General features: G+C 45.8%; 2 protein-coding genes across 2 annotated transcripts in view; one reads left to right on the forward strand and one right to left on the reverse strand.

Annotated features, from left to right (window-relative positions):
* Nucleotides 1-14,847, reverse strand: part of LOC135911498 (calcium permeable stress-gated cation channel 1-like) — a 121,530-nt gene that overhangs the window by 94,887 nt on the left and 11,796 nt on the right. The window lies entirely within an intron of this gene.
* LOC135911505 (prestin-like) overlaps nt 1-14,847 on the forward strand; it is a 45,519-nt gene that overhangs the window by 16,835 nt on the left and 13,837 nt on the right. Inside the window, exons 4-14 of the mRNA XM_070526624.1 lie at nt 397-561; nt 1,497-1,652; nt 2,808-2,887; nt 7,736-7,889; nt 8,507-8,620; nt 9,090-9,167; nt 9,866-9,961; nt 10,779-10,885; nt 11,376-11,445; nt 12,169-12,278; nt 14,709-14,769. Of these exons, the coding sequence (XP_070382725.1) occupies nt 397-561; nt 1,497-1,652; nt 2,808-2,887; nt 7,736-7,889; nt 8,507-8,620; nt 9,090-9,167; nt 9,866-9,961; nt 10,779-10,885; nt 11,376-11,445; nt 12,169-12,278; nt 14,709-14,769 (1,191 nt within the window). The remainder of the gene's footprint in view (nt 1-396; nt 562-1,496; nt 1,653-2,807; nt 2,888-7,735; nt 7,890-8,506; nt 8,621-9,089; nt 9,168-9,865; nt 9,962-10,778; nt 10,886-11,375; nt 11,446-12,168; nt 12,279-14,708; nt 14,770-14,847) is intronic.

Genomic DNA, 14,847 nt, shown 5'->3' on the forward strand with positions numbered 1-14,847 from the left:
GGGGACATAAAGACCATCTGGCAAGGAGGACAGGAGAACGAAAAAAGTGGCAATAAAATGTATCAGCATGCAATGTACAAGTGATGCAAAAATGATAGTTCGGATGTAATTATGCTAGAGCTTGCCAATCAGGCCACTTGTTAAAGCGAATAAGAAAAATTTAAAGCTTGAAACATGTTCTCAAGGAAAAGGCACAGAACATACTATGCTTGGTAGATCTAGTGGTTCTTAGGAATCGGAACTCATTATCGGAGGCCTTTCGCCTCTGCAGGGTGAACATTCTGACGAAATGTAATACTCTGTTTCTAATGCACCACGGTTATCTCGATAAGTATTGAGGGCTATTTCGAATACGGCTATTTTATGTGGCTTCTGCCTGTGCTTTTGGTTACGCAGTTGCTGTTCGGCATGCTTCGACTGGGCAGCCTGAGCGTCTTCCTCTCCGAGCAGCTCGTTAGCGGTTTCACAGCCGGCGTCTCGGTGCACATAGGCTCCAGCCAGCTGCCAGGACTGTTCGGCATCAACGTCACCGTCTACTCTGGCCCCTTCCATCTCATCAAGGTACGACATGAAAAATAAAACATTTCGGCAGAAACATCTCAGTACAACTGTCGACGTTGTTGCGATTAGAATTTAAGCGAGGTAGCGACACAGCGTATTGCGTTAACGCCGAAACAGGTCATGTATGACGCGTGTACAGCCGCGTAGCTCCTCTCTCGCGCGTCTCTTTGAACATGCTGTGCCATCTGGCGACGCCGCTGCGAAGTTCGCGCATAGCGCGTGTTTGAATACAGATGGCACCGGTTGCATTCCGCCCAGCAGTGGATAAAATTTAAAGTAGTCTTTTTTTTCGCCATTGAAGAGTGGCGCATAACCAGTGACCCATACCCACTGAGCCAACTTCGCGTCGCAAGCGATTCAATGACGAGTGGCACACACCCAGCGTCACATACCCAGTGATCCAAGTTGACGCGAAAGAGGTTCATTGATTAATGGCATAGACAGACATACAGACAGACAGACAGATCGCAAACTGGATGAAGTTCTCGAACACTGCTAATCGCATTAAAAAAGTACGGCAGACCCAGTCCAACTGTAAAACAGGCTTGCAAGCTCGCACACAAGGAGGAACGAGAACAGCACAGACACCGACTACCAACTCAAAGGTCGTGCAGTGGCATAAACAGAAGAAAGACGCGAAAGAGGCAAAAAACATAGACAAAATGTCGTGTGCCATATATATTTCTCGTTAACTTTAAAGACGTCTGTTTAATTTGATTTCACCACTCCTCCGTGTAGTTGCCTTCTGGTCTTGAGCATACTCGAAATAAATAGGCATGTAGAATATTGTAAAGCATACTCGTCACACATTTTAGTGTAAATACATGCTGAACTGCTTTAACATGTTGGTACGCGACATCCACTATAAAGAAGGTTTCTTGCAATTTGTTTTTCAGCTGATGAATTTTTACAGGCTTTTATTGCTCGCTTTCTAGGGCTACATCGACTTCTTTCATCGCATAGCAGAGACTCATCTACCCACACTCGCGCTGTCCGCAACTAGCTTCGTCATCATGCTTCTCATCAAGATACTGGTGGATCCACATCTGCTCAAGAAGATCGGTATACCCTTCCCCATCGAAATGGCTGTTGTGAGTTTTCTCTCTTAACAACATCTAGCCCGGCAGCTTCGATTTTGTGGTATAGTATACCATTCCAAAGCTCCCAAATAGGGTCCGCAGCTTGACTTCAAAAATTGTCAAATTCTGCCATGTCAGGCAATGTCATATAACGCCATATTGCCGAATTCCGCCACGTCGGCGTAATTTGAGCCAATCAGAGAGGGCGTGACTGTCCCGTGAATCAACCACAACAGAAAATACAGCAAATTTGACAAGGCGGTAATATACGATGTCCAGACCCACGCTCTAGCGACGGTTGCCTCTGATTAGAAAACAAAACAGATCTTTAAGGCTATGCATTTGTAAGCTGCATCCGCCGGAAGTTATTGCGTAGCCGGAAACACGCCACGGAGTGATGCGACTGGTTTGCAGAAACAAATTCGGCGCTTGCAATATTTCATTTTTAGGTATTATACGGTTTTATACTTCATGTAACGGGAAAATGATATATTTGACATGCAGAGTTTTCGATTGTGTTTAAAAGTATTACGGTTTGCGGAACCCCGTGCTACCCGAGAGGTTTACCGCAACACCAACGCTAGAAGCGACATCTCGCGACGCAGATTTAACCACAAGTCGTGCAAAACTAATGCTGCATTGACTTATCATATTCTACTTCACTGCTGGTGTAAAGCGCTCACAGCAACATGATTGTTAACTCGCAGTCTTTTAATGACTTTCGTTCTACGGCAACATTCACCCAACACAAGAATAATTAAAATCTGTTGTAGTTGCACAAAGCGTCATATGATGTCGATACCTGTTTTGCTACTGTACGCTACTTAAGAGTAACTCTATGTCACTGTATGCAACTGCCATCGAGGGTTCGGGTAATCCGTAAGTCGTAATATGTTTAGGACAAGCTAAAAACTTTCTAATGTAATGTATGTACTCTTTTAATGGATATAAAGCTGTAAACATATATAATTTGGAGTCTTGGCAGCAGCATAAGTGTACCGACAACTGCCGCTTTCGAAACGAAGCGCTGCACTTTTTATTATCAGTGCATACATACGCTGATGGCATGGCATACATGCGCCTTCCAATTTGTAAAGACGATTTCAGATTACGTAACGCGCCATAAACACGCTAACATTTATAGAAACACATAATTTTCCTTTTCAGGTCATTCTCGGCACACTGTTGTCACACCATCTAAACCTCGAAGGTTACAACATGAGCGTCATCGATCACATCGCGCACGAGTAAGCATCTCCATGAATCAATAACGACGTGGGTCGTGGTTGTGTTGTCTCTTTCTCTATTCGTTTTGTTCCGTCTCAAAAACATAGTGCGAGAAAGCTATGAGCGTGCACCAACAGCCTCGTTTCTTGCTTTACCGAGGCAATACATTTGGCGGAAATTTGCTGTCGGTGTCGGCAGACACTCTACATCAACCTTTTTCTTTCTATTGTAGGGTACGCGTTGTATGTTGTAGTGGAAAACAATGCCACGTGAATCGGCTGCCCGTTTATTTTCTGCTTATTTGTTTGCTTGCAGCGAGCACAACAGAACTTTGCAGCTTGTCCGTAAATGCATCACAGTTTACGGAATACCGGAATAACGGTAACACAAACTACAACACGCAGTACGCTCAGTATTATATCTACAAGGACCATAGTATATCCATCTGCTGGTGCAAATGCACCGACTGAAACAATCATAATTGTATTGTGGATTTCCTTTTATTTCCCTTCCTGCGAGAGCAATGACGCAGCACAGAAGTGCTTCTAGCAAGTTGCGGTAGAAGTAAGCGCCACAGGGTGGCGCCACCAGTGCTGCCACTGTCATCGACATCTTCGGTGTTTGGCTATTAAAGTGCAATACAGTTACGGAGAGGCTAGAACTATCCATTTAGGAGCGAGCTAATTCCCAGTGTAAAATTTTGCGCTACAGAAGGCAACACTCTAGCTCCGTCCACCAACTCACTTCAACTTGGTTAACTGTGGAAGTTGCAAGAGCAACGCGAGATGTTGACTCTCATTAGAGAGCTTTAGCGTGTCCGGTATTACGCCAAACGCAGGCAGATCGGGCGGAATATCGAATGAGTGGGGGCGCAAGCGTGAGTGGCCTGCACGGTGCAGCCACCTAGTAGCGCATAGCTCAACTAGATAAAAGAGAGCTATCACTGTGGTTACAAAGTGTATTCTACTTCTCTGCTGGCGTGAGTTCTCGGCAGCGGGGTAATCGTGGATGGTCGCCAACACGATCACGCCATAGCCGAAAGTTTACGTCAGCAGCGAAGTAGAACACAGTTGTTTAGTTTAACATAGCTCTGTGTGTGTCTGGTTAAGCTCTGCGCCACCAGGTTTGCTGCACCGCGTGCAAGCCACTCGCGTTTGCGTTCCTGCTCACCCGGTATTCCGACCGAACTACCTACGTTTAGCGGAATACCGGACAAGCTAAAACTCTCCATTGCATGCGCAGTTCGTCACACGCTTATACGCAAGCAGACTCCTTGACACCGCACCACATGTGCTCGGAAACCATATTTCATAGGACGTGTATGTGGTGCAGAATGCGATGTCTCCACATTCCACGTTCTTCAGAAGGCTGCATCCTCGGCAGGCGGAACAGTGTGGCCGTGAGTCAGAAGCGCAGCCTCGTGTGAAAACCACCCCTTAGACGACAGATTGATTGATTGATTGAAAACTTTATTGTTCCACCGAGCTGGGGTGCCCGCCTCTTAACCTACACGTAGGTAGGGGAGGAGGACGAAGCAGTCCCCGCGCGTTGAGGACGGTGAGTCTTCACGGCCTCAACGGCCAGGCGGATTGCTCGACGCTGGTCGTCTTCAGCCTCGCTCTGGAGCAAGGCCCCCCAGGCTTCCCTACTGACAATGTTTTCCTTGGCCCCTGGGGAGCCAGCACACTCCCATATTATATGGTCTAGCGTACCTTTTTGCTTACAAATTTTGCAGAGGGCGTCGTTATAGTCCCTCGTCTGTGTTAAGTAGATCCAATGTGGTGATGCATAATTGTTTCCCTGGAGGCGTCGCCAAAAGCGAGCGTCCTCCAGAGAGAGAGACCGATGCGGAGGCGGAGAGATTCTTCTTTCGGCTTTGTAGTGATCGACAATTTCCCTGTACGTGATCATGCTATCTTTTATCCCTGGAATTGGCTGCTCTAGAGTTGCCCGGTGGTAGAGTGCTCGGGCGAGCTCATGAGCGGCTTCGTTGCCTGGGACTTCTTCATGGGCTGGTACCCAAATAAAAGTTATGTCCCTCCTGGGAGGGTTTTTGAGTAGAATGTGGAGGGCTTCTTCCGAGATTCTCCCTTTGTTAAAATTTCGGATAGCTAATTTGTTATCGCATAATATTACTCCCGCTTTTGTTCCCGCACAAGCGAGCGCTACTGCAACCTCCTCGGCTGTACAGGCGTCCCTCGTGCACGTGGAGCACGCTATTTTAACGCACCCGTCGCCATCAACCACCGTCGATACCGCAGCCCCGTCACTGCCGCAAGAGGCGTCCACGTACGCTACGTTATGCGCCGGTGTGTCTTTAAGTTTATTTACTAGAGCCTTAGCCCTGTGAGCTCTCCTCTCTTTGTTGTAGATAGGATGCATATTTTTAGGTAGGGGCGCGATTCGGAAGCGCTTACGCACGTCCAACGGAATGTCTTTCTTGTCAGTCGGGGCACCCCTGTCACATTGAATTCCTACCCATTCCATGATTTTTCTCCCTGTTTTAGACTGGCCTAATCTTTCCAACTGAGACACTCGTACTGCCTCAGTGAGTTCAACTAGCGTGTTGTGTACCCCCATTTTGAGGATGAGGTCTGTCGAGGTCGAGTCTGGGAGCCCTAGGGCTCTCTTAACGCTCTTCCTAATGATGGCATCTATTTTATCCTTTTCTTCTCGTCTAAACACAAGATACGGTGTGGCATACGCTATACGGCTGGTAATGAAGGCTTGCATGAGTCTGAGGAGGCTGTTCTCTTTGAGGCCCCTGCCTTTGAGTGAAATTCTCCTAAAGATCCCCGTTACCTGCGCCGCGTATCCTTCTAGCTTTTTGATTGTCGTGAGGTTGCATCCATTTCTCTGGATATACATGCCCAGAATTCTTATTTCCTCCACCTTGGGAACCTCATTTCCGTTTACGAAAACAGTGATGGGTCTGCTGCTTCCAGCGTGTCTCCTTTGATGTTTTGGCTCAATGATTAACAGCTCCGATTTCTGTGGCGAGCACGCCAAGCCTCTGCGGGCCGCGTACTCTTCCACCATATTCGCCGCTATCTGTAGTTTAAGTTCGATGGCTGCGTCACTCCCACTGTTAACCCAGATGTTTATATCATCCACGTACATGCTAAATTTAATCGATTTAATCTTATTGAGTTCCACTGGGAGACCCCTCATCGCTATGTTGAATAGGAAGGGCGAGAGCACTGACCCTTGCGGGGTTCCCTTGCTCCGAAGTGTGATGGGAGGGGATTTTACATCCAGAAATTTTATATTCGCCTCCCTCTGTGACAGAAAGTCTTTGACGTATGCATATACCCTGTGTCCCACACCTACCTCTTCGAGGCCTACCAAGATAGTCTTATGGCTAACGTTGTCAAATGCCTTGGTGAGGTCGAGGCCTAGGATCGCCCTGGTGTCAGTTGAGTCGTATCGGTCTAGGATATCATGCTTAAGTCTGAGCATGACGTCTTGTGTACTGAGCCCTGGCCTGAATCCAACCATTTCATGCGGCCAGAGATCATTCTCCTCCATGTACCTGGTCAGTCTCGTTTGAACAACATGCTCCATCAATTTCCCTACACACGAGGTGAGGGAGATTGGTCGCATGTTGTTCAAGCCGGGTACTTTGCCTGGCTTGGGAATAAAGACTACGTCCGCCTGTTTCCCTGTTTTTGGGAGTTCTCCTTTCTCCCACACCTGGTTCATAAATTTGGTTAATGCAATGATGGACTCATCGTCTAGATTCCTAAGAGCGGTGTTTGTTATCCCGTCCGAATGCCTGTGCGTTCTGAGCCGTGACGTCATGCAGGACAACCGAAATTCCATTATTGTGATAGAGAACGCCGACGTAGCCTAACGCGTTCATTCTTTTCCCACAGCATGGTTCTTAATGGATCTTTTTTTCTAATTTGAATGTGCGATTCTCTTCTTTTCAAATATGCGCAACTAAACGCGGCGCCAATGAAGGTTCAAATGAAGGCGAAGTGGTAGCTGCACACATTCTGAGCTTTGTCTCTTGCGCACGATTTCATCAAGAGAGCCACATCTGCGTTTCCCATGTCATAAGTGCAGTGTGCTAGTGTGCTCGCACACGCCGATTGCGAACTTACAGCGCCATCGTTAGCCTGGCAAACTGCCTCACGAGAAAGCTAGCTTAACAGCTATTTTATTTATCAGTACTGTTGGCCGTCGGCCAGGAGTATTGATAAATAAAAAAAATCAAGAAGGTCCTTTGGATTGCGCTCAGCTTCTGTTGGCTAACGTCCGTATGCCCCCGTAGCGCATTGGCCATCGAGATTCCAGAACTTGATCTGAACGCGCGCTTTCACTGTCTACAAGCTGCTTCCACGTTCCTGCGCACATTAGAGAGTTTTAGGTTAGGGGACGCAAGCGGCTCGCGCACGCAAGGACTAGGGGCCATGGTACTGCGCATGCGCACAACCAGACGTATGGGTCTGCGCATGCGCAGTACCGTCGCCCCTAGTTCTTGCGTACGCGAGCCGCTTGCGTCCCCTAACCTAAAACTCTCTATATATATTTACTCTAGCACGATTACGCTATGCGAAAAAGACGTGATCTACAGGCCTTTGTGAACGTCTTTAACTGGAACGCCTTTTGTGTGTGTGTGTGTGTCTCCGTGTGTGCGTGCTTTTTCTTAAACGCTTTCTTCTCTGTCCTCTTTCGAATCCCTATCTCCCATCCCCAATGTTGGGGATGGGAGATAGGGATTACCAGACACCAGAAAGATAGGGATTACCAGAAACTGATATCTGGTTAACCTCCCTGCCTTTCCTCTCTCACTGTCTTTCCGATGAGTGGACGAAGTCGAGGAGTACGCTCTGTAAGCTCGGCCACGCGTTTCTCCCGCGCAGAATGCCCAGGCCACACTTGCCGGTGTTCTCAATGCAACTGCTGTCTCGCGTGGCGGCGCCGGCCCTCGCCGTGTCGGTGGTCAGCTATGCCATCACCGTCTCGCTGGGTCGCATATTCTCCAGGAAGCACAACTACGTCGTGGACCCAAACCAGGTGGGTGTACGCCGAACGATCCCGATGCGGGCACTCGATCATGCGTCAGCGACTGCCAATGACAGCCAGCGTGTGTCCTTCGGACGTAGATTGCACGAATATTCTCTGGGATGCGAGTTAAGCCCCTCGCGACATCACATTTTCCGCGTCCTGCGGACACCCCTTGCATGCGATTGAGGGATGAGGTGTGCTGTATGCATTGCACGGACTGCTCCATCAATCTGACTCACGCTTGCCCCCTCCCCCTTTGTGGAATGATAAACCGGATGTTTCCCTTCTGGCCAACCTCCCCGCCTTTCGCATCTCATTTATCTCCAATAAAATAGAAGCCTGGGCCGGTTGGGACACCGTAGTCAAGATTTTGTAGGTCCATCACTCAGACAAAGCACAAGTGAAAAGACACACACAATGCGTGTGAGTCTCTTTCCTCGTGTTTCGATTAAGCGTTGGTACTATAAAATATAAATAATTTATCTATGTCTCTCTGCGCAGACTTACCGAGGCTTTCTTACATAGTGCTTGGTAGTACGACAGCAATGAACGGTAGCACTGCTTGAACAGTGGCGTTGGTGGCGATAGTGATGGTTCGTATTGTCTATTCCTTCCACTCTTCCCAGGAGTTCTTGGCCTTGGGTGCGTGCAATCTTTTCGGAGCATTCTTCGCTTGTTTCCCGGTAGGGGCGTCGGTGCCGCGGAGTTCCATACAAGAGGGCGCCGGCGGCAAGACGCAAGTGGGTGTGACCTTCGTTTATTTGTTTCAATTACCCTGCAGCCTCTTATGGAAGCATTAAGGAGGACAGAATGTAGCGAATGAAGAGACAAACAACGCTTTTAAGTGTCACGATTTAACGCCTAAGAATGGGTTGGCATTGTTCTGCTCGAATGCATCACGCATTGTGAATGTATGAATAACAACTCATAAAGTGCAATGGTGCATACTATGTGTGACTGCTGGACATCATTGTGGGTTTGCCCCCCACGCGAAAGTGCAGTATGGTAGAACTACCTGATACCATATAAATAACGCAAGAATGACCAAAACTGCAGACTCTTCCGCATGAAGGGACAAAAAATTGCGAACTTTGAACACCACAGCTATCACTACTACTACTACTACTACTACTGATACTACTACTACTACTAATATTACTACTATTATTATTACTACTACATATATGTAGTATCTGTATTCTCTACCAGGTCGTCAGCTTCGTCAACTCTGTCATCATTTTCATCGTGATCACCTGCCTCAGCTCCTACTTTGAGAAACTCCCCGTGGTAAGATGGCTCCCGCTTTCTGCAGACTTTTCACACATCTTCAATTGTGCCTAAATTACACATCCTTATCTCACCATTGAGAAGACATCCACAAATGTGATTCAAATTCAATTAAACTAGTTGAGTGACACTGCACATAAAGGGGTGCTCATAAAATAACAGAAGGACAATGTTTATTTTCATGAATGACTATGTATTCTTAATTACAAATCAGGTCACTAAGCTAAATTTATTCATATTGGCACCGTGTGCAATGCCACTGCAAAAGCTGAGGTTAGCACAGCTTATGCAATTTGGTTTACGTAAGTTATGCTGCCTATTCAGCATAAACTAATTTGCAAGCTAATGCTGATTGATAAGCATTATCTCTTTATAGATATCTGACATATTTATGTTGTACCGAGTTACTACATCTTTACCTCAGTGCTAGGGAGGGTGCTGGAGTAATTCAAGAATAAGATTTCGTGGTGCAACAATGAGCTCTCACAAAGAGATTCGCAAAGAATAACAAACAGACAACGTTTGTCTTTATGACTAACCAGTGACATTAATAACAAATCACGTTCCAAGGTTAAAATTATTCATATTAGAAACATAGCTAAAATGGTTTTGCGCGATAAATACGGCAAAGAAAACAGCGCTTTAAGCTCGTCGTACGTCTTTCTTAAGAAGCTCATTTTCCTACCCCTCTCTTCCAGGCCATTCTCTGCACAATCATTTTCGTTTCACTCAAGAAAGTGTTCCTTCAAGTCAAAGACTTCCAGCGCTTCTGGAGGATATCGAAGATCGATGGCGTAGGTGAACTATCACATTCATTTTCTCGAAATATTGCTGCATAACAACACACGCTGTGACATGCTCACGAACACGGAGTCATCTGCCGTGGTTGCTTAATTGATTCGGCATTGTGCTGCTAGGCATGAGGTCGCGAGATCGAATCCCGGGCGCGGCGGCTGCGTTAATTTCGTTAGGGACGAAATGCAAGATCACTCTTGTGCCGTGCATTATGTGAGCGTCAAAGAGCCCCAAGTGTTCTAATTTAATCCGGAGTCACCCACTACGGCGTGCCTCATAATTAGATTGTGGTTCTGGCACGCAAAACCCTAGATTTAATTTTTGTTTTAAGACTGTTTAAGATGAGGAGGAAAAGGAAGGAAGGGAGGAAGGAAGGAAGGAAAGGTAGCGAGGTCGACTAGACGCACGTCCGGTTTGCTACCCTACACAGGGGAAGGGATTTAAGGGAAGAAAATAAAGGAGAGGGAGGGAAGAAGGTACTGTCGGTATGAATACGTGCGGATGTCCATGACTCAACGATATAATCGGTCACTGAGGCCAGTCACTGTCATGAAACGTAGCAGTGCCCGCGTCGGTTTGTAAGTGTCTGTGTTTGTGTCAGGTTTGTGTCTTATAAAGTGCTCAGTTTGCTAAACCCAGGCAGGTTTGACGTTGCGATTTGTTTCTCTCGGTTATGTGCCACTCTTGCCTTCTCCTGGTCACGGCTGGCTGATCCCGTTGATAATGCGGGCGCTTTATCAGTAGGACCAGTGGTATATGAACTGGAGCCATTCCTGTCACCGCCACGAGCACATTACGCCTTCTTTTTTTTTTCAGAACATTTGGATGGTTTCATTTCTGGCCACTGTGGTGGTGGATGTGCAGTTTGGACTCGTCATCGGAATCATCTTCTCACTACTCACTCTAGTCTACCAGATCAAAAGGTGAGTCCCTACTTATTCGGATGAAACTCGCTTTAAAGTTTTTTGTCATGCCATAGCTGCAGCATATAGCATAGCAGTGCATCACTGACATATACTTTTAAATCTATTTCGCGACACCACCTCGACTAGTACCTCTGGATTTTTTTTCCATTTAGGAAGCTGCGAAATAAAAAAAAAGAAGACAATGCCACTTTTTGTATCATGCGACAGCATTTCTTTTCGACAGTATATCACCCTACCAATTCTCTTCAATCTGGCTAGCTACTAGGGCTGCCTCGAAGCTGTACTAATGTTTGCTTCCAAAGCTTTGATTTCATTGTTGCTTCGACGGTTTCATTGCATTGCGCTCAACGCATATGTCTGCCAGTCGAAAGCACTTGGTTAAACTGAATATTCTGTAAAACCGGGTTTTGTTAAATTGAGGCATGAGTTTACGCATTTTCTGGAATGCTTAGAGACGACTACATCACGGGAATCGTTGTCTTCCCAGGCCAAAGGCTTGCCTTCTGGGCAGCATCCCGAACACAGACTTCTATGTTCCGGTGAAGGACTACGGCGTTGTGAGTTCACAAATTGTTTTCACATTTTTGGTTGGCGTTTCCATCTCGCCAGAATCAATGTTTCCAATAACGCTACTGACATTCTGCAGGAGTAAAGCCTTCCACGCACTAAGTATGAACTCACTCAGCTCGTTTTCAGGTTAGGCACACTCAAAGCACATACAAATGGAATAGCATGCGTTATCTTATAAGGATTTTGGCAGCCCTATCCGACATTCTGCAAATAGAAATAATGTCTTTGCAATCTGTGAAGCCTAGCGGTAAACTTGGCGTAATAACAAGAAGTGCGGAAGAAGTAATTTGAGAGTATCCTACTAGCTTCACATATAAATTTCAACGTGCATTTCGCGGACTAAAAATTAAGAAATAATCTTCAGAAGCTTCTTTTTTTAACCAGGCTGCGTTCTCTCTGTAGGGTGAATTACTCTTAGAGCGAACACGTGATTAACAACCAATTCTATACAATTTCCACTTCCTTTGGTGGAACCGATGCAACGCCCAAGGCATATTTTATAATGATACTCATTCGGATGGCCCACATTTCAAACTAAAACGGCTGCTGTGAGCATTCCAGCGCTAATGAGACGTTTGCCCTGAGTGCAGTTCGCCCTGTACAAAACTGCCAAGAAGCACGTTTTGCATGCGCTTCTTTTTTTTTGCACGTGCTTCTTTCTTGCACGTAGTTTGTCAAATGTATGTGATGTTTGCTCTTCTTCTCGGCAGGCAGCTGAAATACCCGGAGTGAAAGTGTTCCACTTCGGCGGACCCATTCACTTCGCAAACTCTGACTACTTCCGTTCCGAAGTGTCCAAGAAGCTCAGGATTGACGTCAAGTAAGCACAAAATAAAACAAAAACAAATGGTGGTCTTAAAGAGGAAGCTTTAGCTTTTGCCCAAACTCAAGTCTCCCAGTTGAAATACACGTGAAACGCAGAAATACTCCCACGAGACATACTCCCTACCGACCTGAATAAGATGTGTCGCATATGAGAGAGAAATATACCTTCTAGTGAAATCTGCAGTAAGCGGAACATTGATTTAGGGCTGGTGAGGTTTTACAGAAAACAGTGAAAATTGGACAGGTAAAAAAATTAATGGAAGGGCGAAGTTTGCCGACCCTTACCTCCGCACCAAAAACAGATGTCACATTTCTATAAACTGCTTCGGTTAGAGCATCTCAGGCGAACCGACGTTATGTATTAATTTAGAGCTCAAGATAATTTGTTGCAACATTTAGAAAGGTTCTATAAAATTCCTATTAAAAATCTAGTGGTGCATTTCACAGGGATGTATATTACATCACGTTTGCCTGCTTTAGATGTGTTATTAGGTGCAGTTTACATATTTGTGGCAATATTTTTTTTTATTGCTGAGTTTCAGGGTTGTACACTGGGTACTTGAGTTTCTTCTTCGTAATTTCAAGCAACTTTTCTAAATAATGATGGCCTAAATTAAATGTCTTTTTTACTTTTTTCTTTTGTTACACATTTATTAAACTTTTTCAAATAAATGCAATAATCTTCATCAAAGACGGTGCAGTGGTTGCCGGGAAACACGATTTCTCAGTCACCATGTATTCAAATAGGAGCTCCCGAGTGGAAGCTTCCTCATGGCTACGCGATTTCTGCGCGATTCTGCATCGCATGCAACAAGTGTCGCCATAAGCTAAACTAGTAACCGAAGACGTAACGTAAGCAAAAATGTCTAAAAAAAACTATTTTGAACGCCCTTCGGCGTAACCGCGCGAGTTACTACAGAACCCCTTCAATGCCCTATAACGATGGCCGAGTAGGTGGAGCCAGTTATAATGCGATATGGAGGGTAGCCTCTTCGCAAGTTATAGGCCCACACAAAAAAAAAATATGTCGCAATGAGGAAGGCAAATAGCACTATAAGTCCCACTTGGAAGAAGATACGCATTGTAAACGCATCAGTACTTTGTTTCTTATGAGCAGTCGATAAATATTTCAAAGAAAACTTCCATTATAACCCGAATCAATCGTAACAGCTTTTCAAAATGCAGCAAAAAAAAAATCACATCAGCTGGCGGCTCCTCAAACACCCTGTGATGGAGTCCAATAAATGATAAGCGATATGTATCATCAGGGAGTAATGTATTCCACTGAAATGGTAAAATTTTTGACACTAGTTAACTAATTAGACATATATCTACGGTGCATATTTTCTAACCTGTTCGCAAGCACATAACATGTTGTGGAATACCGGTAAGCAGTAGACATGCATATGCATCAACGCTGGTGCCTCCGTCTACTGACGCTGTCGCCAGTCAGATCACGCGGAAACAAAGTTGAAATGGCCATGCTGTACCTATCTAATGATGTAAAGGACTGACGCAACGCAGAAACGTTCCCAACGAGTCCTGGTTCAGCGAACCGTCGCAAGATGGCACTATCAGCGCAGCTACCACTGGGAATGTTTGCGGTATTCTTTATGTTGTAGTTACTTCTACTAACAGGCTAGAAGTGGTCATTAACAACTGCAATAGTGAATAGATTAGAAGAGAGCGAGAGAGAAGGGAAGAAGGAAAAGCAGGGAGGTTAACCAGACTGAGTCCAGTTTGCTACCCTACACGTGGGGAGGGGAACGGAGAGTGAAAGAGAGAGCGAGAGAGAAAACATGAGTCTATACCGCACTTTCGCATGCACTAGGTTAGGTGTAGGATGTCTATAGTCGGGCACTCAAGTCTGTTGCCTTCAGGTAGCGAAGAAGAGCTCGAACTGCTTTCTGGGCTAATGAACTGTGAGGCCAGGCTCCCAAGATCTTTGCTTATTTGAATGGCCTGTCATCCAGTCTATTCAAGGCACACTGGAGAGTCTGACGTTGGTTGTCAAAGCGAGAACAGTGGCACAGAAGATGACTGCTGGTCTCTTCACACTTGCACTTAGCGCACATTTGTGAGTCCGCTGGCGATTACAATACGATAGCTTAAAAATGCTGCTGCTCAGCAAAGCTGGTTATCAACTGTTAAACATCATAGAATATGTGCTGCTCTCATGAAAAAAAAATAAAGAGAACAGAATTGGCTGGCACCGCACCAAAGCGATAACCTCACTTGTATATATAGGGTACCGGCCCTGCACAAGTTTCTGTTCTATTGTGCACCGCCTGAAGCAATATGTTCAAAGTTTCTTTGCTGGTCCTACGTCAATGCAATTCTCAATACATGCAAATGAACACCATTCTCTCGCATCAACATACGGCGTAAAATAATATATGAATTACTTTTTCGGTGTATCATGCAGCATCCCGGAAAAGACCACGTGGAAGAACCCTAGGAAAGCTACCATTCCCAGCAGCGCAAAGGTAAAGTGTCCCGGCTTTCAGTGGTACAGCAATATGTAGTAAGTAAATTGCGAGAACTGGAGAAAGCAAAGCGATGAC

This window comes from Dermacentor albipictus, chromosome 10 (genome assembly GCF_038994185.2).
Source record: "Dermacentor albipictus isolate Rhodes 1998 colony chromosome 10, USDA_Dalb.pri_finalv2, whole genome shotgun sequence".
In the NCBI taxonomy this organism is placed as follows: domain Eukaryota; kingdom Metazoa; phylum Arthropoda; class Arachnida; order Ixodida; family Ixodidae; genus Dermacentor; species Dermacentor albipictus.